The sequence below is a fragment of the Lycorma delicatula genome, chromosome 7 (assembly GCF_047948215.1).
Source record: "Lycorma delicatula isolate Av1 chromosome 7, ASM4794821v1, whole genome shotgun sequence".
Taxonomy (NCBI): Eukaryota; Metazoa; Arthropoda; class Insecta; order Hemiptera; family Fulgoridae; genus Lycorma; species Lycorma delicatula.
Genome location: NC_134461.1, coordinates 58,225,946 through 58,252,709, shown reverse-complemented (window position 1 = coordinate 58,252,709; position 26,764 = coordinate 58,225,946). Strand labels below are relative to the sequence as shown.

General features: G+C 27.9%; 1 protein-coding gene across 1 annotated transcript in view; it reads right to left on the bottom strand.

Moving 5' to 3' along the window:
• LOC142327543 (organic cation transporter protein-like) overlaps positions 1 to 14,771 on the bottom strand; it is a 119,535-nt gene extending 104,764 nt beyond the window's left edge. Inside the window, exon 1 of the mRNA XM_075370688.1 lies at positions 14,470 to 14,771. Within this exon, the coding sequence (XP_075226803.1) occupies positions 14,470 to 14,485 (16 nt within the window). The 5' untranslated portion in view covers positions 14,486 to 14,771. The remainder of the gene's footprint in view (positions 1 to 14,469) is intronic.
• Between the last annotated feature and the right edge of the window lie 11,993 nt (positions 14,772 to 26,764).

Below are 26,764 nucleotides of genomic sequence, written 5' to 3'. Positions count from 1 at the left end.
ATATAAAAAAAAACTGACAAAAGTTGTAGAACTTTACCGTCACAACTTTTCTGATTCACGGCATACACACACAACTTAATTTGAAATATTTATCATTTTATCTAAATATAATATTTTTTACACTTTAATTATTATTCATTTATTTAATTTTACCGCTCACCGGTGACGTCACAACATACAGCCGACTACTCTCACAGATGACTATACATAGCTGTACGTGAGTGCTACACTAACGCTCCTTCTGGTTATAAGGGGTACTATTGACGCAGTATTCCTACTTAGCTACAAGTTTATTTAGAGTATATTTTTGGGGTGGGAATGCGATTTTCCAAATTTTTTTTCAAATATTATTTTTTAATTGTTAACAAATGTTAACAATAAGACCTGAAAAATAAGACCTTAATTAGGAGAAAATTCTAGAAACTGAGATACTGATAATTCTGATCTTGCTCTATAGGCCTCACCCCCTTGACCTTTTAAATGGAAACATATAGAAGTAATCTGATCAAGTTTGGTCAAAATCGGTCGACTAGTTCTGGAGTTATAAGGTGATTTAAAGGGTGTCACAAAACATACACTCGTACGTACATCTGCAAAATTTCCATCCGGTTTTTGGGTTACTTAGGTGTCAAAATGTAAAGATCCGGTAAAAACCGCATATGACCAAATTAGATCGATTACAATACTTTCCTTCCTAAAGCTATAGCAGAGCTATTAAAAGAGCTAGACGGGAATGTAAAGAGAGATAGAAAATCTAGATAGGTTCTTGAAACTTGAATTTAAATTAGTTATCTTGGACCGCTGAGAAATAAAGAAGAATATTTTAAATAGTGTAAACAATAAAGCTTCCTTACTTCATTTGAAGCAGAATATACAGTGTATCCGTAAAATAATAGTGGCGTTTTAAATGGTAATATTTTCGGAACAAAGTATTGTAGAGAGATGAACTATACATTAAATGAAAGAGAAACACTACAAGTTTCTTATCTATTCAAAAGATTTTTTGTGTGCTTCCTTAGTTGCTCTGCAGACGTCAAAACGTAATTCAATCTCTTGCCATACTGGCAGAGAATATCCGGCATAACAGAAGAAACAGCTTCAGCGATCCTTTCTTATAAATGGGTCCATATTTCGATCTTGAACGGAATTCACTTGTGTTTTTACATACCCCCAAAAATAGTAATCCATGTGGGTAAGGTCTGGTGATCGTAGGAGGCAGGCAATTCACCCTTCTCGACTGAACCACCGCTGAGGAAATGTTTCGTTAAGAAAATCCTGCACGATTACGGCAAAATGTGGAGGAGCTCCTTCTAACTGGAAAATAGAATTCTCCGGTACTTGAAGTGCTGCATTCCCTTCCAATATATCCAGTAAGATGTTCTTCGTTATTGTTTTTCAGAAAAAAGGGACCAATGACTCTGTTTCGACCAATAGTGCATCACACATTCTCTTTTTTACTGACACACTAATGTATGTCGAGGTTCAGTACTCCATATACGAACATTATGCCGATATATTCCAGAAACATGAATTATTTCCTTGTACGCCTATTAAATAACATATACACATTTTTTTTTAATGAAAAGTACATAAAATTTTATTTCATTAATAACTTCTGATATTTTTCATAATTTTTTTTATAGTTATTATTTATTGTAAAAATTTTGTTATAATCAGAGGTTAATAATTATTAATAAATCAATATATTTTAATTTTAAAAAAGTTAAAAAATAATAATACTGATCTAGAATAGTATATTACGTAAGAACAGTTTTGTTCGAATAATTGCCGCCTTAGTTGAATACCTCGGTTATATTTAATTATTCTAAATATTTTATTATTCCTGGTTCATTCAAATAAATAAAAGTCTTTACTTCGTTAATAATATAAATTATTTTTATTATAATCCTTGAACCTGTAATTCGTATATATAATATTATTGTAGTAATTAATTATACTTTCGTAACAAACACAAATTTAGTTTTTGAAGGATGGAAGAAGACTGACTAAAAATAGAGCATTAGACAAATTCATACAAGAGTAAAAAAAGTGAGAATTTAGAGAGAGTAACAAAAAAATGAAAATTTTTATTTTTAAAATTTAAAAGTACTTCTTTTAATAAAATTCAAAATTCCTCCTTTTTATAAAATTTATAGGAGGAAATGAAATCTGAGCCTTAACAAGTTGTAAGAAGCATATTTCGCACAAGTGAAAACAAGTTTTCAACAATCACTTTAAATTGAATACAATTCAAAAATGTACAGTTAGAACCAAGATAACATTGTATTTTATTTTTCTGTTAAACAATTACAGAAAATTACTTTTTTAAAAATAAATATACTATTTTTAGAAGATTATGCTAAGAAAATCCAAAAATAATACGATTCTAAATTATAATTTTCAGTTAATATTAAATAATCAGATGTTTCACCAAATCTGTTACATATAAACATATGTAATAATGCCTATTAAATTACATATACACATCTTTTAAAATGAAAAGTACATAAAATTTTATTTCATTAATAACTAATGATATTTTTTCATATATTTTTTTTTTGTATTGTTATCACTGAATTATTATTTATTGCAAAACATTTTTTACAATCAGAGGTTAATAATTATTAATAAATCAATACATTTAAATTTAAAAAAATGTTACAAAAAGGAGATGAAGTCGAATTCGAACCGATGTGCTTTCCCCTTGTAACATCCAAATATTTCATTAATTAAAATGTTATTTGGCTATAACTCTGGAACCAATGAAAATAAGTACCACTTATGATATATTGTTGAAAAGCTTTCAATGATGTCCTATTACTGCAGTTAAGAAAAAGTCCAAAATCCAAATTTTTTTTTATTTTGGACTTTTTTGAACACTTTTGTTATCTAGTAGATCGCAATCAAAATCGGAGGTGCACAACTAGATGTTACAACAGTCCTTAATCCAAAATTTCAACATCCTACGGCTAATCGTTTTCGAGTTAAGCGAGATACATAAGTACTTATATACGTATGTACGTACGTACAGACGTCACGCCGAAACTAGTCAAACTGGATTCAGGGATGGTCAAAATTATTATTTTTGTTGAAATCTAAAAATCGAAATTTTTCGCTATTACAATACGTCATCGGAAGAAGAAGAGGAAGAAGAAGGAAGACCCTCTACCCGTCCCAACATCACGGACAGGAGTCCGGAACAGAGTCCAGCAGAGATGCGTCCTGAAAGGCAGCCATAACAGAAGTGGATGAAGAACAACCCTTCCTTTAAAACTTACATAGGAATTAACATAAATCAGCAATTGCGACTCCTCCGGAAAAGGGGGCGCATTGCTCCCTCCATATAGTTAGTGCCCCGTTGTGGCGTATTCCTCCTAGCCTATGTAGCGTTAGCACCGAAAGGACTTCAGTGGACGGTCTGAAGGGGAATTACGTCGGGAGGACAGGTTTTCAAAAGCCTAGCCTTCCGTGGTCGGCCCATGAAATGGGTTCGATAACGCTGGTTTAACAACGGATTGGAATGCAATTAAATCCGTCCTTAAAATCAAAATATAAAATAAAGGCAAAAATTGAAATATTAGACCTGTCACTTAAAATAAACCTTTTAAAAACACGCCCGATTTGAATCATCCAGCAGCAAGGGACTCTGTCCAGGTTCTGCGATCCGAAGGGAGAATCTATAAACTCCCGCTAACTTTGCATTCCATTCCATATTACAATACTGCATTTATTTCGTACAAGGAAGTAAAAAAAATCATCATCCTGCTCTAACCTACCCAAAATGTCTATTTACGCCTAACACATGTAACCGACTTAAAGCCACAATACACATTGAGCCTTCCTCTGCACCGCAAACATATTGACTGATACGCACGGGCTGCTTGCGTGGATTGGAAACAGAACTCGCAAACGTTAGCTTTCGCACACATAAACTTGGAGTGTTTCTCTTTCATTAAAAGTAAAGTTCATTTCTCTACAATGCATTGTTTCGAGGCTACAATCATTTAAAATCTCACTATTATTTTACGGACACACATACAATGTTTCACAACAAAAAAAACAGTACGTTAATGTTTTGTTTTATCCTGCATGTCTAATTTTTTTCTTATGATTGTGATGACTGTAAAGAATTTAAGGTTCAAGGACATTAAACAGATGCATTTACTTTGAAAATTTCTGTTCATTATTCAGCCAGTTCTTGTAGTGAACTGAATGAAGATATCAGTTGTAGGGTTGCCAACTTCATTTCGGTGGGCTTTAAATGCTGATATGTAATAGTTTATTCGACTTAGTAAAATGAAACGGGAAAGCTTTTAAGGGATTATGTTTGTAATTCCAGTGATTTTGATATGAATAAAAATTTGAATTTTAACCAAAGAAGAAAACTTACAACTGGCTATTCAGTATTATAAACAAAATTTTAATAAAATGAAAAATTAATTTATAAATATAAAAAGTATTATCAAAAACTCTATTAGTAAAAATTTATTGAGAATAGATTAACGGTAACTGTTTAAAAAAAAATACAAAATGATCAAATAAATATGATTACAAAATTTCAGATCAAATTAAAGACATATTGAAAAGATTACAAGAAATTAAGCAATTCATATTTTCATAAAACACAATAATATTTTAGGTTCTTTCAGTAGAAAAAAGTATTTATATAGAAAAAGACGACCTTCAGATCTTTGACAAGAAACCACATTACGTAAATAACACCATGTTATCATATTATTATAAATGTTAAACATCTAACGGTTTTTTTTCTATTCAATTGAATAATTTCATAACATACACTCATAATTCAAAATTATTATAATTTCAATGTAATTAGAATGTACACGTATGTGTACATTTATGTTCAATTTTTTTTTAATTTATAAAAAAAAACAATAAGTACAATAAATGTACAATTTAATAAATTTGATAATATTTTAGAATTTCAAATCTTACAGGATTCTAGTAATATTCCACCATATTAACTGAATATTATGTAGTTCTTTCAAATTTAAAAAAAAAATAAAAGCTGACAAAGTACTTTTCCAGCAAAGCCATAAGTCTTTGTAATTCAATCATTAAACGTTTTTTTCTTTTCATAATAAACGTTTAAATAAAAGCAAAAAAAATCCCCGATTTTTTTTAAATTTAGGAGCCCCCGTTTCAATGGACTTTTTTATTGATTATGATGATTACCAAAATAAGATTTAAACATCAAAATTTCCTATAAACGTTTTTCTTTTCGATTTTGGCCTCTGAAAAATCATGTTCCAATTTTCACTTTCATTGTTGTTTTTTCTTTGTTCAATATTCTCTAATTCTTTGAGTTAGCTGTTCTTTTTTTCTTTTGATAGTTCTTGAGCATTGTTATCTTTTTTTCTCCTTTATTGATTCAATTTTCTCCTTATAAACTTTTCTGTCTGATATTTAAGTAGTATTTAAAACTGTTTTTTATTTTTTTTATTTTGGGATCTCTCTTACTCTATAGGGACCAAACTGTAAAACTCTTTTTATGAAGTTATCCTTACCCAAAAATAATAATAAATTAAAAAAAATCTGATGTGGACAACACATGACTTCGTTTTACGCCTCTTACATTACATTAACTCATTGTTTTTAAAGAGAAAAGGGCATAAAATCTTATTTCATTAATAACTTGTGATATTTTTCTTCTTTTTTTTGTAATTATTGAATTATTATTTATCGCAAAAAATCTTTTTACAATGAGAAGTTAATAATTATTAATAACACAATATACTAAAATTAAAAAAAAAAAAATTTAAAAAGATGAAGTCTGATTCGAACCGATGTGCCTTCCCCAAGATCCAAATATTTCATTAATTAAAATTTTATTTGACTATAACGCTGCAACAAATGAAATAAGAACCACTTATGATACATCGTTGAAAAGCTCTCAATGAGGGCTTATTACCGCAGTTAAGAAAAGGTCCAGAATCCAAATGTTTTTGGATTTTGAGCCTTTTTGAACACCTTTGGTTCAGTCGATTGTAATCAAAAGGAAAGGTGCAATTAGATGTTACAACAATTCTAAATTCAAAATTTCAACATCTTACGGCAAATCGTTTTTGAGTTATGCGTGTTTTTGAGTTATGTTTTTGTATGTACGTTTGTTACATACATACATAAGTACGTATAGATGTCACACCGAAACTAGTCAAAATGTATTCAGAGATGGTCAAAATGGATATTTCTGTTGAAATCTGGAAACCGAAATTTTTCGCTATCCCAATACTTCCTTTACTTCGTACAAGGAAGTAAAAAGAAATTTTTCAAAATAATGAAAAAATAAAGTATAACTTTTACGATACTAATAAAAAAATTTCTTCTTATTTTGGGTTGGGGGTGTATTATATGGGCCAAAAGTACTTTAATTTTATTCGCCCTTAATGGGACAAAAAAACATATTTTTTTTTTTAATAACAAAAATTGAAAGAGAGCCAACAAAAAACAGAATACGTATATTTTATAGATGATGATAAATTTTAAGAAACATTTTCTAAAAATATTCGTATATAGGTTAAGCTTAACAAATTTTCTTAAATAAAATTTTCTTTAAATCTAACACATTCTTCAGTAAAAGCTAAATTAAGAAAAAAAACTTTTCTTCATTTTAGGTCTGGGGTCTATAATTTAAAAAAATTGTAGACATTTCTTTATAGCTTTATATAAGCTATAAAAAATTGGCTAAAAAATTATATGGCCTATAAAAAAGTTGTTAAAAAATATTTAAACTGATTGGAGATAGAACAAAAAACATCTTTCAATTTTAAGAGGAGATTTTAAGTGGAGATTAATGTTTTGAAAAACGTTTATTGGATTATTTATATTTGTACTGTTGATAACAAATTTCCTTTTTTACAGTTTGCATTTCCTTAACGAAGTTTGAAAAACAAATTAATATGATCAATATTCTATGTATAGAAATATTTGAGTTAAATTTGAAAAAAAATATTGGTTTGACAATCATGAGATACAGGCCAAAAGCAGTGCGACATTAATATGTACGAACATACATGTTCTTTTGGTTTAGATGAACTAGTTGGACACCAAACCGTTAAGATTAAAAAAAACTCGATTTTTAACATGATTACCATACTTTCTGCTTTAATATAGATATACTAGATATATTCGTCTATAATCTAAAAATAAATGTGATTTTGCCTGAATATATTTTTGAACTTATTGATAGAGGCTTTAATTTTTTTCTGTTATTTACGTAAAATCACACTATCACTTTAGATAAACTGAATGGAGGCTATACCCTATATTCATTTACTAATTACCACTGGCAATACGTAATTTCTATGTTAATATGGGAGTTATTAATATAAATTAAATTTTCGATTATATTTTTCAAATAAAAACGTTGAATTAATATTGAAATCATCCATTCATTTCCTAGTTTTTTTTGTTTTAACAAAAATAAAGATCATTATTCATAGTTTTACTTCCTTATTTTTAATTTTTTAATACATTTATGATAGTGATATTTACAGTGACTTCCAGTGTAATATAACTGTACCGGTAAATCTGTAGTCTTGAACGAATCAGGTCAACTACTCCTAAGACGTGTGGTTAATTACTATGATTTTTATTGTAGTTTCAACATTACTTTTATTCACTTACTTTTTAGGTATTTTGTTGGTAAATATAATCATTATTATTCATAATTCTACTCCATTATTTTTAATTTATCTTTTTTTAAATTGCTTACCTATATATAAAAATTTGTTGTGGCTATCACATGGCTTCCTTGTATGCTTATTAAATTTCATACACACATTTTTTAAAATGAAAAGTACATAAAATTTTATTTCATTAATAATTTCTGATATTTTTTAATTTTTTTCAATTTTTTTATTATTATATTATTTATTGTACTTTTTTTTACAATCAGAGGTTAATATTTATTAATAAATCAATATATTTAAATTAAAAAAAAGAAATTAAAAAAAACAGGAGATAAAATCTGTTTTGAACCGATGTGCCTTCCCTTAAGATCCAAATATTTCATTAATTAAAATTCTATTTGGCTGTAACTCTGGTACCAATGAAAATAAGTACCACTTGTGATATATCGTTGAAAAGAGTGTTTATTACTGCAGTTAAGAAAAACTCCAAAATTCATTTTATTTTTTAATTTTAGGCTTTTTTGGACACTGTTGGTTCAGTCGATTGCAATCAAATGGGGAGATGCACAACTAGACATTCAAATAGTCCTAAATACAAAATTTCAACATCCTACGGCTAATCGTTTCTGAGTTATGCGAGATACAAACGTGCGTACGAACGTACATACGTCACGCCGAAACTAGTCAAAATGGATTCAGGGGTGGTCAAAATGGTTATTTCCGTTGAAATCTGAAAATCTAAATTTTTCGCAATCATAATACTTCCTTTACATTGTACAAGGAAATAATAATAATTACTTAAATTAGTTTAAATAGATTATTAACGTATGTAAATAATTTATTTCATTTAAGTTTTATGGGTTTTTTCTGTAAACTCTAATTACTTATTCATGTACATAAATAATCTCAATATGTGTAAATAAGTAGCAACATTTTGTTAATTATAGCAAAACTTATATCATTTTTTGTTATCGTTAATGTCAAAAAAAACCAAAGAATGTCACCTTGGTTTTAGAAAGACTTAATTAGTTAACAAAAATATATTTAAAAAAATAAAAACCTTTTCTTCAATTTTATATACACTATATGTATTTAAAGATAAATATAAATAAATTGCAAAAATTAAATTAAATAAAAGAAGAATTTTGTTTTTTTCTTTCATAAATAAAATTGTTATTTTTTATATTGAACTGATGTGATAGTTTTTCTTAGTCATGATAAAACACTTGAAACTACGTACAAAGTTTTCAAAAGTGACTAATACCATTGTTATAATCTAATTACAGTTGAAATTGTTGGGCTTTTTTATTTAATACCAGGTAAATAAAATAAATCAAAGAATAAAAAAATGATCACACTTCAGTACTAGTGAGATATTCTGATAATAGTGCCTTCATAAAGAAAAAAGCAGGTGAAAACGTAATATTCTAAGAGCGTTAAGTAAATTGTTCTAAATGCATACTGGATAAATAGGACTTAGATCCAAATAATATAATCAGCAAAAAAAATTATAAAAATTATTAAAAAAACAAAAAAATTTGTTGTAAGATTAGGCTCGGGTTTTATAAACGAACCAAATCTTAACACAGATTTGTACAATATTTTATAAAGATATGTAGCAGTAATATTCAAAATTGATATGGTACGAATTAAGGCGCTAGTAATAAATGTGTTTCCAATCAAAGAAATTTTCTAACAAGAATAATTTTAGCAAGAACGTCCAAGCAATTTTCAACACTGATCGTTTCTGAGGAAAACTACTCATTCACAACAACATTTTGACTACACTATAACAAAACCAGTTATCAATGAAAAGTCTAGTAAGATTTTCTCAAATGAACATTCTTATTACTGTTACTGTTCTCGCAATTATTAATTCATTTCTTACAAAGTTATTTTATCTCTAACTTCTACTTACGCTACATAAAAATAAGTTAATATAACTTATTTACCTCGTGTTTTGGTGGTTTTATGGCAAATTTTATTTTCAGTTATTAAAAAGTTAGTTTCTCCGACATTTTGGGGTGGGTTTTACTCTAGCTTTAAAAAATTTATATTTATATATTTTAGTAAACCTTACATTATTGCGGTTGAACCAACCTGATAGCTTATACTCTTATTAGGTAATGGCTATTACAAAACTTTAATTTTTTCAGCCATTTTGAAATGAACCAGACGAGAAATCGCGGCCATTCGTGTATTTTTGTAATACACGAATGCTAACACTCTAACGATGCTAATCTGAATCTGAAATAAAAATAAAAATCCCAGACAAAGAGTGTTTACACACAAACGAACATATTGAATTCAATAAAGAACTGTTCTTTCGTTGATAAAAATAAAACGACGTTTGTTTATATAATACAAGCATTACATCTATTTAATATTTTTACTATTTCGTCAAAAATTTTTTTAATTTTAGAAATGTAAAAAAATTTGTAAAATTCTACAAATTTTATTTTATAATTTTTAATCCCAGTCATCACAATTACAAAATCTTTCTACTGGAGTTGTTTATTTTATTTTCTGTTTCGAGATGAAATAGAGTTAGAATGTATAGAAAAAGATTTTTCTTTAAATAAAGGATTAATAAAATTAAGTTTATAAAAAAGTTGTATTTGCAATTCGAAAATAAATTAATGAATACGAGAAACTATCCTTACACATGTGAATAAAAAATAATAATACTTGGAAAAAATTACTTCTAAATGGCCTCTATTCGAATTGTTTTGACTATAAATTAAAAGATTAAAAAATACATGTATTTACCTTTCATCTATGTTAATAATAAATTATTGTTGTAGTTTATTATATATATTAATGTAAGAAAGTTACCATCAATAGTAATCCTTTTTCCGAATATTTTGGAACAAAAGATACAGAAAATAGCGTACTCACAATATTACTTTCCCGCCTAATGCTACAGCAGCGCTATACCTTTAGAAGGGAAAGTATTGTAATTGGTGCCGTTTGGGTATACGTATGCGTTTTTCACCGGATCTTTACGTTTTAACACCTAAGGAACTTAAAAAACAAACAAAAAACCGGGTGGAAATGTTGGTATGTACGTGTGTGTATTCGGTGTTTCAAGTATTAGTCCAGAAGTAGTCGACCGATTTTGACCAAACTTAGTCAGATAACTTCTATACATGAGGCATTGTTGCCATTAAATTTTCAACTTAAAAGGTTAAAGGGGTGAGACTGTAGAGCGAGGTAACCCTCCGTATCTCGATATTTGGCCTAATTAAGATCATATTTTCTTAGGCACATTTTTTGACAATTAAAAAATAGTATAGTATTTGCAAAAAAAATTGTAAAATAGCACCCGCATCCAAAAAAAACTCTAAATAAACTTTTGGCTAAGTGGGTATACCGCGTCATTAGTACCTTCTCTCACCACAAGGAGCGCTAGTGTAGCACTGACGTACAGCTGCTGTAGTCGTCTACTCTTTTTTTAAGTGTAAAAAAGTATTTAAAGTGGCCATTAGTACCTCCACACCCGCGCGAATGAAATACGTTATGCAGCGCACGCGTGCGGTTTAGTTATAGTCATTGAATTAAATAAATAAAAAATATTATATTTAAATAAAATGATAAATATTTTTAATGAAGTTGTGTGTGTATGTGCATAAGTCGTGCAGCTGAAAAAGGCCGCGTAATGGGAAAGTCCTGTGTTGCCTGCTTTTTTTATGTATAACTAGTAGACTCGGCAATGATTCCCTATTGCTAGATTTGAGTATATATATATATATAGATTAAATAAATAAAATTGAAAGTTTGATAAAACATTAAAAAACTGAACATTACGGAACTTCACAAAATATAACCTTTCACTATATCCGTTTATCCCTTTTTCCGCGTAAATCAGTCCAGTAGTTTTTTAATCTATAGCGGACACACTTATGAAATTGCCTCTTATATATGTAGAAGAAGAAATTCTGTTTGTGTATTTGTTTGTTTCGTAAATATCTCGAATCGGCGCCACCTAGGGGTATAGTTTTTGCAAAAGTTTTTTTTTTCACGTAACTAATATATATTCTGAATTTGAACCAAATCGGTCCATAAATACAATTTTTGTAAATATCACAACCCCAGCGCCACCTATCGGGTCCAAACTAATTCAGAAACCTTCGCGGACGTGTACACAACTCATCAAAGTTTTATCGCAATCGGATGATTGGTATAGGAACGCATACGGGACAAACAAACAAACACAATTCATTTATATATATGTATATATATATATATATATATATATATATATATATATATATATGTATATATATATATATATATATATAAGAGTTTTATTTAGTTTCTAGTTGACCCGACAATGCTTCGCTATTGGTAGATTTCAGTATACATATCGATTAAATGAACAATTTGATGAAACATTAAAAACCTGAACATTACGGATCTTCACAGAATTTAATCTTTCCTTGTTCCCCTATTACCCTCTTCCATTCTTTCCCTTCTTCCCTTTTTATCTTTTTCCCTTTTTCGTAAAGATATTTCTTTTTACGTAACTAATATATGTTCTTAATATGAGCCAAATCGAACCATAAATGTAATGTTTCCAAATATCTCAGCCCCAACACCATATAGCGGGTCCATTTTTTGCGGAGGTATTTCTTTCCACGTAACACATATTCTGAAAATGAGCCAAATCGACCGTAAATACAATTTTTCGAAATATCTCGATCCCAGCGCCACCTAGCGGGTCCAAACTAATTCAGAAACTTTTGTGGGCGTTCGCACAACTCGCCAAAGTTTCATCGCAATCGGATGAATGATATAGAAACGCTTACGAGACAAACAAGCAAACATTCATTTTTTTATATATAATATAGGCTCTGTTAACCGGAACATAACTGTAAATTGTAGTATACTAGTACTTTTAATGTAAAAATTGTTTTATTTACAAAAAAAATTTACAGATCTTTCTCACAGATTTACATTTAAAATCAAGAAATATTTTTTAAAAGAAAAAGTTTTAATTTTTTTTTCTTGAATACGCTAAAATATATTTTTATAATTGATTTGTTAGTACAAACAGTACTTTAACAGAACTAGGTATTTTTATTGAACATAAAGCCATAAGTGTTTTCATATGTAAAATAAAAGGGTTTCAACGATCATTTGAAAGATTAATTAAAAATTGAATTAAGAACAAAAAAGCCATTCTCAAAGTCAAATGTCCCTAAGAGTATCTTAACTGATCCTTTCTTGTATTCAAATAAATAATTATTATATTATATAATTATATACATTTATATATATATATAATTCAAATTATAAATAATAATTCAAATAATAAATTCGTCGTCTTCTTGATCATTAATAACAATGTTGGTAATTTGATATTTAATATAGTATTAAAATTTAGCTCGAAATAAATAACTGCATAACAGATTCAATTTATAAAAGAAGAAAAAACTATTCATTCAGAATATAATAGAAAAAAAATAAGGGACGAAATTAATGAGAACAGACGAAAAAAAATTGTTAATAAAAAGAAATATTAAAAATAAAATATTAACAATTAAAAACATTATTTCTATAATTTATGAGAATTTAAGTTTTCAAATTAAATATAAATATATATTAAATGCATTCTGTAACAATTATTATTATTATTATTTTTTATTAAAAGCTACATTAAAAAAAGTATCTTTAATTATATTTTTCCAAACGAAAAACTAAAAATAATTAATTTCAAGAAATTGAAAAAATCTATTAAAAAATTAAATATTATAGAAGTAGACATTTTTGACCGAAATACTTTCAGAAATAAAATAAAAGATGTCAACAGTTTTCAGGAAAAACCAAGAAGATTGTTTTCCCAAAAAAAGAGAGACGAAGTTAGTCAAAGGATGTAAATGTACTTTCAAAATGCAGAGTAAAGCTGTTTTTTAATGAGATCCATAGATGATTTTACAAAATAAAAAAAGTGTATGTCGAAAATTAAAAGAATAATTGTCATGAATACCGTTATTGTTTATAAAACTAAACTTGAATAAATATATATAAATATATATTTGAATATATATATATATATTCAAATTCTGTAATTTATTTTATAGCATAGAATAGTCAACCATATTGAAGGAAATAGTAATTTGAAGTGAGATTATAATCTGCGTTAGATTAAAGATATTCTACTATTGACAAAAAAAAACTTTTAATTTAATTTTTTTTTAAATATTTTTTTCATAATTAAGTCTTTTGTTCCTTTTTTAAAAATTACATTATATATATATATATAATGTAATATATATATATATATATATATATATATATATATATATATATATATATTAGCTTTACTATAAAATGATAATTTAATAAATCTAGTCTTCTTTAATATTTAAAAAAATTAATTGAAATCAATACACAAAATTTCAAAAATTTGTATGGAATATATTGCTTCAAGTAAAGGACGTAAAAAACTACACCTCTGCATTTTATGTTGACGTATGTATCAAAATAAATGTTATCTTCACGCTTTACAGATAATATGATTGTGAATCTAATATTAAAATTCATTTTCGCTTCACTATAAATATAAATCTTATATTTATATATATATATATATATATATATATATATTAAACTGAAATTATTTTATATATATATATATATATATAACGAAGCAATTGATTAGTTAAGGTTTTCCTTAAGGAATTTCTTCTCGTTCTATTCCCGGCCTGAAATCTTCATCTCTTTTGTTTCTTTACTTGCATACTAACGAAATCATTATATGGGAATCACAAAGAAAAACCAAACATAATACATTATTTAATAAATTTTTTCTTACCATTTTGAAGCTGCATTTCAGTTATTTATATATTTTTTAAATTCTTTTGTTAAACAATTTTTATAGTCGATCAGTCTTAATTTACTTAAAATAATATTGTATATAAAATATTTAATTAAAAATATACCACATTTGTTTTTTTTTTAATTATAATTACACTTTAAAGCATTATATAATTTCATGAATCAAGCAATAATATTTGCTGATAAAATCTAATGTAGGTTAAACCACGCGTTTATATGCCGGTAATTGGGGTTAACAGTTTAATCTAACCACATGTACTGGTCGCGAGACGACGTACAACTGACTTTCAACTAGCAGTTTATGAGTACAATGGTCCCCACCACTTTGCTATAACAAACAACCAGTAAACTGCAACTGTTGCATATCCAGTGTTTACTTTTCGTAATTTTTAAAACAGAAGTAAAAATCAGTTATTTAGATAAATATCATTTAATATTAAGAAAGCACATCCATACAGAATCAGAATGAAGTACCTCTATAACGCATAAGTAAATATAACATAAACATAATAAATAAAAATCATAATTGAAAAATAATTTTAAAAGAATATAAACAAAGACATTTTAGTTTTCAGAAAATTATACTTATTATGACCAGTACGTTTAGACCGAAATATAAACCTTTAATATTTTCAAGTTATAATAAATAGACTTATATTTTTACCGATCAGTTTGAATCTTAACAACTCACTTTATAATAATAGAATATTGGGAAAGATTTTATCTTATTTCTCAATCCTTATCTGTTCACATAAGAAATTTTCCTTTTTTATTACTGAGAATTTTCTTCAAAAAACTAAAGAAAAACTTATGAAAATGATTTTTTATCTTCTTTTTAACATAAAATAATTTTAACCTCATTTTACGTTAAAATCTTAACCTATACAATTTTAGATAAAAATTTTAATCTCACGCTTGTGTGAGATACAAAAATTATTTATATAAATAATTAATTAACTTTCTAATAAACCTGTCGTTTCTATACTTAATTTTGGCGTTTCGGATTAAAATATCTCTCTTAATAAAACTTTTACTCAAAATTTAGAAAGCTCGGTTGAGGCTCAGGGTAAGGATGCGCTATCTCTTCCATTTTAGTATTAACAGTTCCCATACTACAAATACCCCAGATAAAACTACTGTTCATCTATGTGTTACGTTTTTTTAAACTTTGACGAGTAGAATAATACGAGGATGTACGGAAACTTTTCAGAAAGTTCTCGAAATATGGAAGAAAACACATTATTCAGGGATTTTTATTTTCTATTTTCACATAGTCATATTGTAATTCGATATATTTAGACCAAGATTTTTCAACTTTTTAATACCTTCGGTATAATGCAATTTATCCAACTCTGCAAAATAAGCGGTTTTCTCAGCTTCGACCCCATAATTTGAAGTGAATCTTCGTCTGGTATGCCATTTCTTTAGAAGAGTAAGTAATCACTGGAAACCAAATACGTTGCATATGGAAGCATTTCAAAGCGTAGGTCACGAAGTTTTGCAGCAGCAACCCAAGCCAAATATCCAGACTCATTATCGTGGCGAAAAATGGCTTTGTTTTTGACCAGATATGGACATAGAGCCTTAATAGCATTCTTTAATCGGTTCAGTAGTGAAGTTTAATACTTCTTTGTAATGATTCTGTCTTTTTGCTAACTTGTCTATGAGCACCGCATTACGAGAATCTCATAAAACTGTAGCCGTGACTATTCCTGCTGATAGAACCGCTTTCACTTTTTTGGTGCACTTTCACCTGCTTCCATCCACTGTTTTGTCTCTGGCATGTAATGGTGAATCCATGTTTAACTTACTGTTATAAAACGTTAAAGAAATTCATCGGAATTTAATGGTTAGATAAGTCTAAACATCCTCGGGAAGTTTTAGTCGAATGCATTTTTGTCGACTGTTTACAAACACGGCGCCCATAGAGCGGAAAGCTTTTTCCATATCCAAAACATCGAGTAAAATCCAAAAGACATGGTTTATCGAGATTTTTTCAATATCAGTAAGCTCGCTCACCTTTATTCAACGATTATTTAATTCGGCATTATGGATTTTTGTGACGATTTCGTTACTCGTAGCAAATTTTGAACAACCCAAGCATTCATCATCTTGAATGAATATATGATCAGTTTTAAATCCAACAGCCTACTTTTTACCGTCGAAAACGAAGAGAAAGGATCCTTTAATGTGAAATAATGATTTCGTCGATCGTAGCGGTTTTTAGGCGCTCCGAGCGTTCGTCATTTTGAATGGAAGTACGACTACGTTTAAATTCAGCAGCTTACTTTTTACCGACGAAAACGAATTCAAATATAATTATAGTGAAAATATAACCTTAAGTGAAATATAATTTTTTTGTATGTCCTTTGGAGACAAACTTTTTAAAATAAAGTACATTATAACAGCTCAAACTTCAATTGTATCCATTTCTCAGAAAATGTCATAACTTGTTTCCTTTACTCTATCCTATAAATAACAACTAAACTCACGTTTTGAAATTTTGCTGCACGCCATTTAAAGGATTATCCTTGACAAATATAGGTATTTGCTCATCCTTCCAAGATTTTTGTGTCAGAACGAGAACTTTTCGAACGACTCTAGTAATTATTTTAATTTAAATGGTTATTTTAAGCAACTTAAAAAAAAAAACAGAATAAGAAAATGTGTACAGTAATTAAAAATTAAAAATGGTATTCAAAACAAGAAAATTTTAATAAAAACAAATAGAATTTTTTTTTTTTTTAATTTTTACATTAACTATTGAAATGAGGAAAACTTACTACAATTATCACACCAAAACAAAAATTATGTAACTGCAATTGTGAATTTTTGCTTTTAAAGTTGATTATCCAGTTAGTTGTTTATTTATGACAGAACAATACATAGCCCCATACTGGACCAAATTTTTCATTCAAATTTTATTTTTTATTTACTTATTATTATTTTAATACAACTGGTGATTAATTTAGTACAGGAAATACTTTGTTTGTGTAAAAAATTATTTTCCCTTATGGAAAATTTATAGTTACATTCAGAATATCTGCCTGAATACAAATTAATACTAAATAAAGAAAAGTATTAATAAAGTTTTATTGAATTTGGGAATAAATCTACTAAATAAAATCTAGCAATTCATTTTAATAACACCATACTAAATTAAAATATTATCTGTTAGTTTACAGGAAGTCACTGTAGAAGAATATTTATTAGAGTACAATAGAGTAGAGTTTATTACAGTAGAGTTTAGTACAGTAGAATTTATTAGAGTATAATATTCATGATATATGTAATAAAATAGAGTCCTTATGTATGGTTAAATAAAAATTGATTGAATAATAAAAAATTGAATACAGTAGTTTATCATTGAATAATTACTAGTATATCATACTTTAGATATGCAATTGTTATATCACAATTTGTCATCATGTTTTAATTTAAAAGAAAAGTTTTAAAATTCAGAAAAGTGCTATTAACATTATGATTAAATAGTCATGTTGGCAGACATTTATGTCGCGAGATCTATTGACATTTTAAAAATTGTAAGTATACAATAATGTTATGTATACAAATTTTTATCAACAAACAGACAAAAATGACTATGATCATGAATCAAGGCATAAATGGCAATATTTATATTTAAAAACGTAATTTATTAAAGTTATTTTTAAAAATGGGGGATAAATTGATATAAAAACTTCCAAAAAGAATAAAATAAAATGCTCAGTTAATAATTAAATACATTTTTAATTAGTAATACGTTCTATCCAAAATAAAAAATTAAAAAAAAAATCCTTTCTTTATCCTATTACGAAATCGCTTACTTTCTAAACCAAGGATTAATATATTAAGAAGTTTTAGTATTAAGGAAATAATATTTTTGTATAATTATTGTGTTACGTTAGTTCTAAGTTTCATTAGATTTTCCTAACATTTATTTGAACCCACTCGGATTTAGTATATAAAATAAGAAAAATAATTATTTACAAATATATTTCATTCATAGCTGATTTTCATAACTATATATATTTTTGAGTTTACCAATATATTTTCTTAATCAGTTTACAAATACGAAAAAATCTGATCTGGACGCTACAAGACTTCCTTGTACACCTATTAGATTATATACACATTTTTTTTTTAATGTAAAGTACATAAAATTTTAATTCATTAATAATTTCTGATATTTCTTCATATTTTTTTTTTGTTATTATTGAATTGTTATTTATTTTAAAGTTTTTTTACAATCAAAGGTTAATAATTATGAATAAATCAATATGTTTAAATTAAAAAAAAAAGTTAAAAACAAAGAAGAAGGAGGTGAATTCTGATTCGAACTGATGTGCCTTACCCTTGTAAAATCCAAATATCTCATTAATAAAATATTATTTGGCTATAACTCTGGAACCAATGAAAATATATACCACTTATGATATATCGTTGAAAAGCTCTCAATGAGGGCTTATTACTCCAGTTAACAATAAGTCCAAAATCCAAAATAATTTGGATTTTGGGCTTTTTTGGACACTTTTGGTTCAATTGATTGCAATCGAAAGGGGAAGTGCACACTAGATATTACAATAGTCCTAACTCCAAAATTTCAACATCCTATGGCTAATCGTTTTTGAGTTATGCGAGATACACGGCTAGTCAAAATGGATTCAGGGATGGTCAAAATGGATATTTCCGTTAAAATTTGACAACCGATATTTTTCGCGAACCCTTGTACTTCGTACAAGAAAGTAAAAACAGTCTTTTTAAGTTTTAAAGATTCCTGACTAAAATAGCTGTTATTTGGGGGAAAATAACTTCGGTCAAAAATAGTTCGGTTTCATCTAGAACAGTGAGAAGAGAATGATGGTTTGGCAGTTAATAGAGTACATTTCAGAATTTTTGTGATTTTCATAAGAGTTAAAAGTGGTAAAAAAAAGGTTTTTCAGTTTTTATTCAATTTTTTGAAGCAAAAGTTTAGTAATAAAATGAAATTGCTTCGTTTATTTAAAAAAAGAGAAACTGAATAGGAAATAAAATATAAGATTCCTCCTGATTTTTTACGTTATTATTAAAAGGAGTTATTAAAAAACTTTTAAACTCATTAGTTAAGACATAACTACTAATATATATATTTGACTTCTTTTTTTTTATACTTAATGTTAATAATCAACAAATTAATAAATATCAACCCTTAACCATCGAGAATCGAGAACTAAACACAAAAATAAAATAATCGGAATTTACGTGGAGTGTATTCCACGTCATATTTGAATAAAGCTAAAAATTTAAATTCAATTTTCTAATTCTTTTTTTAACGGAATCGACTTTCTTGGAACAATTAATAGATGTGGTAAATCTTCATAATTGATTGAAGAAGAAAACCTCAACAGCAATTAATTCCTCTACATTCCATTTATTCCAGCGGGCACACTGCAATAGCTGTCAACGGATGATAATTATTTTTGTAACTTGTGAATTCCTGCTGACACACGCTTATGAGAGTCTGCTTTGGGAATCTTTTGAGTTTCACGGTTTTGAGTCCGGAACGCTTTAGGAACTGGAAAGCGTTCAGAGGCCTGACCGGAAGTCGTCGAACCCAGGACCTCCAGATGAAAGACGACGAAGACACTGCCACCATAATATTTACTCAACAAAACTCTTTCTATGTTGATCTGTTATAAAACAAAAAATTATGTAAAACTGAAAGATCAAATGATATTTTGTGCTATTTCAATACAAAAATTTTTCATTAAATTTTGTTCTCAACTCCTGTGAAAAAGGAAAAATTCATTCACAGTAATAACTTGTTTTAAATAATTTTTTTTTAAATTTTACAGCAGTATGACAGTGTCTTATGGGATTAATCATCCAACATAGCCGCGAAATAAATTTGTTTGGAGCTGACCTTCACGGAACGCTTAATCCATTTCATTAGTATTTCGTGAAGCATTTTGCCAGATCGTTGGTTGTTGTCTACGAATAAATTGTGAAATATATAACACATTTTACTACTGAAAAAAAAAATGTATTAATTTTTTCCACTAAGAGATTGTCGACCTTTTTTACACATCCATTTTTTGGTTTTGTTTTTTATTTTTTCTTTGTGGTGAAGTTTTCTTTAAAATTCCTTATTTCTTCTTTTTAGCGCCTGCAGAATATTAAATAAATTTTTTATCCAGTGAAAGTTTTACAGTTAGAATTATTCTAGTTAGTTATTTTCTGAATAACTTTATGGATTTTCACGCGTAAGGAAACCACACAAAAATTTACTGAATCTCAATTAAAATATTTTGGTTCGATAATTTTTTCTAACAAATAAAAAAAACAAAATGAAAAGCCTAATGAAAAAGGATTCTTAATTAAAGGGTTTTATAAGCCGTGGATAATGATCTAATATTCAGTAACAGTTTTGAAAATTTTATAATATAGTTAACTTTTTTAAAAATAGTTTTATTTCTTTTATAATACATAAATAAGTAAAAGAGACGAAAAAATGAAAATAATATATTATGATTATCAATAATTTGACCCCTTTGTTTTGCATGATATAGTCGATATTAAATTACAATATATCCTTTGTAGCTTACAATAAATTGATAACTCTTATCGGGCAAGAACAATAAAGCATTTGTTACGAAATGTACAATTTATAACTAAATCATAATAAAACAAAAAAATTATGATTCATTTTATCAATATGAACACCTAAGATTCCTTGAATAATTTTAAATATATTTCAAGAAATTAATTTATGATTAGTAATTTTATTACGCATTTCATATTATCATATAGAGATATACCTAAATAAATCACGTTGTCATGCTTTAGTATAATAGTAAAATAAAATAATTATAATAAAATGTAAGCAACAATTTACTGAAATAACATTTAATTTTTGATAAATGTGGACATAATGCATAACTTTTATAAAAACCCCATTTTTTTAGCAAAGATTCAAGTATAAATACAGTGATGTACCCTAATCTATAACTAATTTCCAGAACCTCATAATCTAGAAATGTGTAGCTTGTTTATACCAGTGCATTTAATTAGATTCATTAAATTCCATAAAATAAGAATTTCGTTACAATTTTTGAATCAATATTCTTCATTTAATTTTTCAATTCTAAATACTTAAAGTATATTTTAGATTCTATCTTCTCCAACGGTTTTTCTAACAATTCCTTCCGTGGTTAAATAAATTTCTTTGATAAATAAATACATTTAAATTGATATAATAAATAATAAATTTTGTTTCCGTTATTTGCTTTTGAATAGTCAATACCATTATTTGTTTAAAAAAAATAGTTATTTTTTCATTCAGATGATTCCTAATATTCTCCTCTCCCCCTTCCCCGCAATTAAATTGGTATAATATTTGTCTTATGTACATTAAACCCGTAGTGTACACCATACCATGTACGTTATGTACACCATACCCGTAGTGTTTTTAGAAGACTGCCTGAAAACACAAGTCATTCCTGAAATTAAATGGCTTTTGTCAAGAAGAAATCCACGCTATGTTATTGCATTACTAGAGAAAATGAGAAGTAAAGGGACTCCCAGTTGCCATCTATGTTGAATAGGTAAAATATATGGTCCCGTATAGGTCCAGGCCATCGAAATATATAGTGAACCTTTCAGCTTTATAAGTGACACTCTTAGTCTATTCCTCATACGATTAGCTATGTAATGTACATCAATTCATAATAATATCATATACTTATTTTTGAGTTAAAAAAAAAACTCTCTGACTGATCTGTGTAGTATATTACTAGTCTTACATGGATCACAGACATTAAAAAAAACTGCGGCGCATATATACCGGGTGATTCAAAAAGGACTTCACAAATTTAAAAGAATAAAAAATTTATTGAGATAACTTACAAATTTGGTTGAGGTCTCATTTCATAAAAAAAAAATGCATCAAGTTTTTCCTCCAGCAATCACTTTGGTTCGATATGACTTCCATTTGTAATGCGACATACATCCCACCCGAAGTCGATTTCATTCAGACTGTAGTCAGCAAATCGGGCGTTACTTCTGCAGCTGTGGCGTTTATTCGAATTCTTACCTCAACAAGGTCAACGGGTAAAAGTGGTACATAAACCCGATCTTTAATGAAACCCCACAAGAAAAAATCTAGCAGGGTCAAATCTGGGAAGCGAGATGGCCAGAAAATCTTGGACTTCTAGGTGGTAGTGAGGTGGTGCCCCGTCTTGTTGATAGTCCATCTTGGTCATCATCGTCTAATTGAGGAATTAGAAAATTTTGAAGATGTTCAGATAAACGATTTACGATTTCCTCGTGGAAGAAGAACGGGTCGTGCAGTTTACTAAGGGCACAAAAACTGCCTCAACGAAGGTTTGGTGCCAATAGTAAATTTTCCATCTACTAGGATTCTTCCTGCCGTAATTTCTACGAAAATTACGTTAAACTACAGTTGCTGACTGTAAATCGTGACAAAAAAATTCACAGCAAGCACGTTCTGCATTAGTAAATGTACCCATTTTTAACAGCGCTGGTGGCCGAATTCGATACTAATGAACTATGTGAGTCAAAATTTGATGTGTTTTGTTATGAAGTGAGGCCTCAAGCAAATTTGTAGTTATCTAAATAAATTTTTATATGCTTTTAAAGTTGTGAAATTCTTTTTGGATCACCCGGTGTGTATACAAATATACATATACATCTATATATACATATATATATATATATATATATATATATATATATATATAGAAGACGAAGATGAAGATCAATAATAATCATTTAACCACACTCCTGAGAAAAAGAATCATAATTTAATTTAATCAGCACATGCGACTCCCTCCGGAGAAGGGGGCGCATTGCTCTCTGCAATGAACTACGGCCCGTTTTGGCGTATTCCTGCTAGCCCATAAAGTGCTAGTACCGAAAGGACTTTAGCGGATGGTCTGAAGGGGAATCACGCCGAGAGCACCAGTTTCAAAAAGCTTAATCTCCCACGGTCAGACCCAGTAACAAACTGACAATGCTGGTTCAAACGGATGAGAACGCAAATCACCAAAATCCGTCCATAAATAAAACTTAAAACTTATAACCGACATTAAAAGAAAACCCTTGAAACTCGCCCGATTACAGAATCATACAGAAGCAAGGGACATTGTCCAAGCTCTGCGATTCGTAGAGAGAAATGGTGATACTCCCGCCACCTTATACGTTACATTATATATATATATATATATATATATATATATATATATATATCTTAGCTTTGAGCTCAATAATTATTTATACCTTTCTTTTCTAAATTTCTGTTCAACTTTATTAATCACTTTATAATTTTTTTGTTTATTTTAACGAGTTAATAAATTTGGAAGATTTTTTTTTTAATTTTTGCAAACGTTTATTGATAGTAGTTAAATATTATTTTTTGGCCTGATTTAAATAAAAGTAACAAGGTTTTTACGTTTTGAATTTAATAATATATTTCCAACAAATATTAAATTCTTTCAGATTCTGTTCAGAATAAAATAATTTTTATACATGAGAACACTCTTTCATGGAAAATATCTAATTTAAATTATACTTGTAAATTAAGATTTTAGAAATAATTTTCCTCATCATTTTTAATGTTTCTCCTTAATCTTTAAACACTCAACTGCCTGCCTAATTAATTCAAATAAGTTAATTTTATTTTTAAGTACAAATCAAAAAGTTAAAACTAATATTTTTAAAACAGTACTATTCTACCCATGTTACTTCCGATTATATTTGGCTAAACTCACTTAAATAATCAATCATTCTCTCAGATTTACTGCTATTATAAGACTTTCAAAGATCGACTTGGTTATATGTAACAAGTGATAAAAGAAAGAAGTAGAGCGAAGTGAGAGTAATGTGCGAGCGTTGGAGAAAATCACGCTTCCTCCTAGGAGAGAACGAATAATATGTTTAATAATCGATAAATTTTTGACTAGATGGTAAGCCACTCCTGCAGTAATGATAATATTAAGCGAAACTGATCTAGGAATGGTGGGTTTACATTTTCGACTTTATCCTAGTTAAATTCCAATTTTGATGAAATCCGGCGATCTCCGCGTGGCGGAGTGGTAGCGTCTCGGCCTTTCATCTGGAGGTGCAGCGTTCGAATTCCGGTTAGACATGGCATTTTCATACGCTACAAAATTAATTTATCATAAAGTGACTATAATTAAGCATAAGGCTTTTGTTGCTTTGAAATAAATTAATACATTTTCGGTTCAGAGGTTGAATTGAAATTTAAACTTCAAAATCGTCTGATTAGACGATTGATTTTAATAAATGCTTCGATATTCCTACGTTTGTATTTAGTTTTTGTGAACATTATTCATACCATTTTTCGCAGAATTAAGTTCTCTACAAGTTTTAGTTAAAGCGATTGTGTTTATTACCGATTTAACAATGTTACTTTACGCCAAACAAATATTTTTCTACCCCAAATCTTTTGTGTTTCATCCCAAATTTTTCAGACTATTAAAAATACAGTACTGAGATCTACTGTTTTAATTTTTAATTTCCGATTTCATATAAAACCACTAAATCAACTACTACTTAATTTGGGTCCCAAGAATTACAGTTTGGCTTAATTTTACCGAAGAAATCAGAGCAAAATTTTCCGTCAGCCGACACTCGCTAACGAAGCATTTCCGTACCTATGTGTATATGAACTTTCTGTTTATTTTCACAATTAGCACATGTCCTGAAAGTTTATTAAATTCTTCGTGATCACTCTTATATTTCTTATATTATCTTTATTTATTTTAATAAATTCCTTTGTATCAAGAATGAGAAATAATGGGTCAAATGTGTCAATAAATTTACAAGTGAAAGATTAAAAATACTGCAATAAGATATTATGTGATTTAAGTAGTATATAATTGAAAAAAGAATAATTAAAAATAAAAACAACATTTTTTACTTCCTTGTACGAAGTAAAGGAAGTTTTGTGATCGCGAAGAATTTCGATTTTCAGATTTCAACGGAAATATCCATTTTGACCATCCCTGAATCCATTTTGACTAGTTTCGGCAAGACGTCTGTATATACGATTGCATGTATCTTGCATAACTCAAAAAAAATTAACCGTAGGATGTTGAAAGTTTTGATTTAGGACTGTTGTAACATCTAGTTGTGCACCTCCCCTTTTGAATGCAATCGACTGAACCAAAGGTGTCCAAAATAGCCCAAAACCCAAAAGATTTGGATTTTGAACTTTTTGTTAACTGCAGTAAATAAGCCCTCATTGAGATATTTTCAACGATATTTAATAAGTGGTACTTATTTTCATTGGTTCCAGAGTTATAGCCAAATAAAATTTTAATTAATGAAGTATTTGAATCTTACAAGGTAAAGCCCATCGGTTTGAATCTGACTTCATCTCCTTTTTTTTAACTTCTTTTTTAATTTAAATATACTGATTTATTAACAATTATTAATCTCTGATTTTTAAAAGATTTTTACAATAAATAATAATAAAAAATATATCAGAAATTATTAATGAAATAAAATTTTCATGTACTTTTCATTTTAAAAAATATATGTATATGTGTAAATATGTGTATATGTAATTTAATAGGGGTATAAGAAAGTCATGTGGTGTCCACATCAGTTTTTTTTTAAATTTTATACTTATTAATTTACATGATTAATGGCAAATTTACACAATAAATATACATGTATGTTATAATTGTGGTAAATAAACTACTAACCACAAACGTGATAGGAAATCAATTCTTGTCACTATTTCGTCGCTGAATATGTCGTCACAGAAGATAGTAACGCACTGTTAAATCAAAAGAAGTGAAATAGATAAGTTATAGAAAATTAAGTTTTATTCACATCACATTTTATTTTTATTAAAATATTAATCTAATAAGGTAATTAACTTTCTTTAACAAATGAATTTAGATTCACTTCAGTTTCTTGTAAAAATAAATATGTGGCTTATTAGTAGTACCGCCAACTTTCTAATCTAAAGCTTGTTGATTCAAATCCGACTCAATTAAGAGTTAGATGAATGACTAGTAAATCCACTGCATTAATGGAACGCATTGACTTTAGTGAGTTTAACTACAATGAATATCATATTTTCACTCATTTAAATGTAATAAGATTTTTTTTAAATCGGGTGTAATGTTATCCATATCAACTCCATTTTTACTTCTGGATAGAAGGGAGAGTTTTACCTACACGTATCTTCAATATCCAAAAATAGATCGTTCGATTCAGGGATCCTGATCAATACCTTTCACATA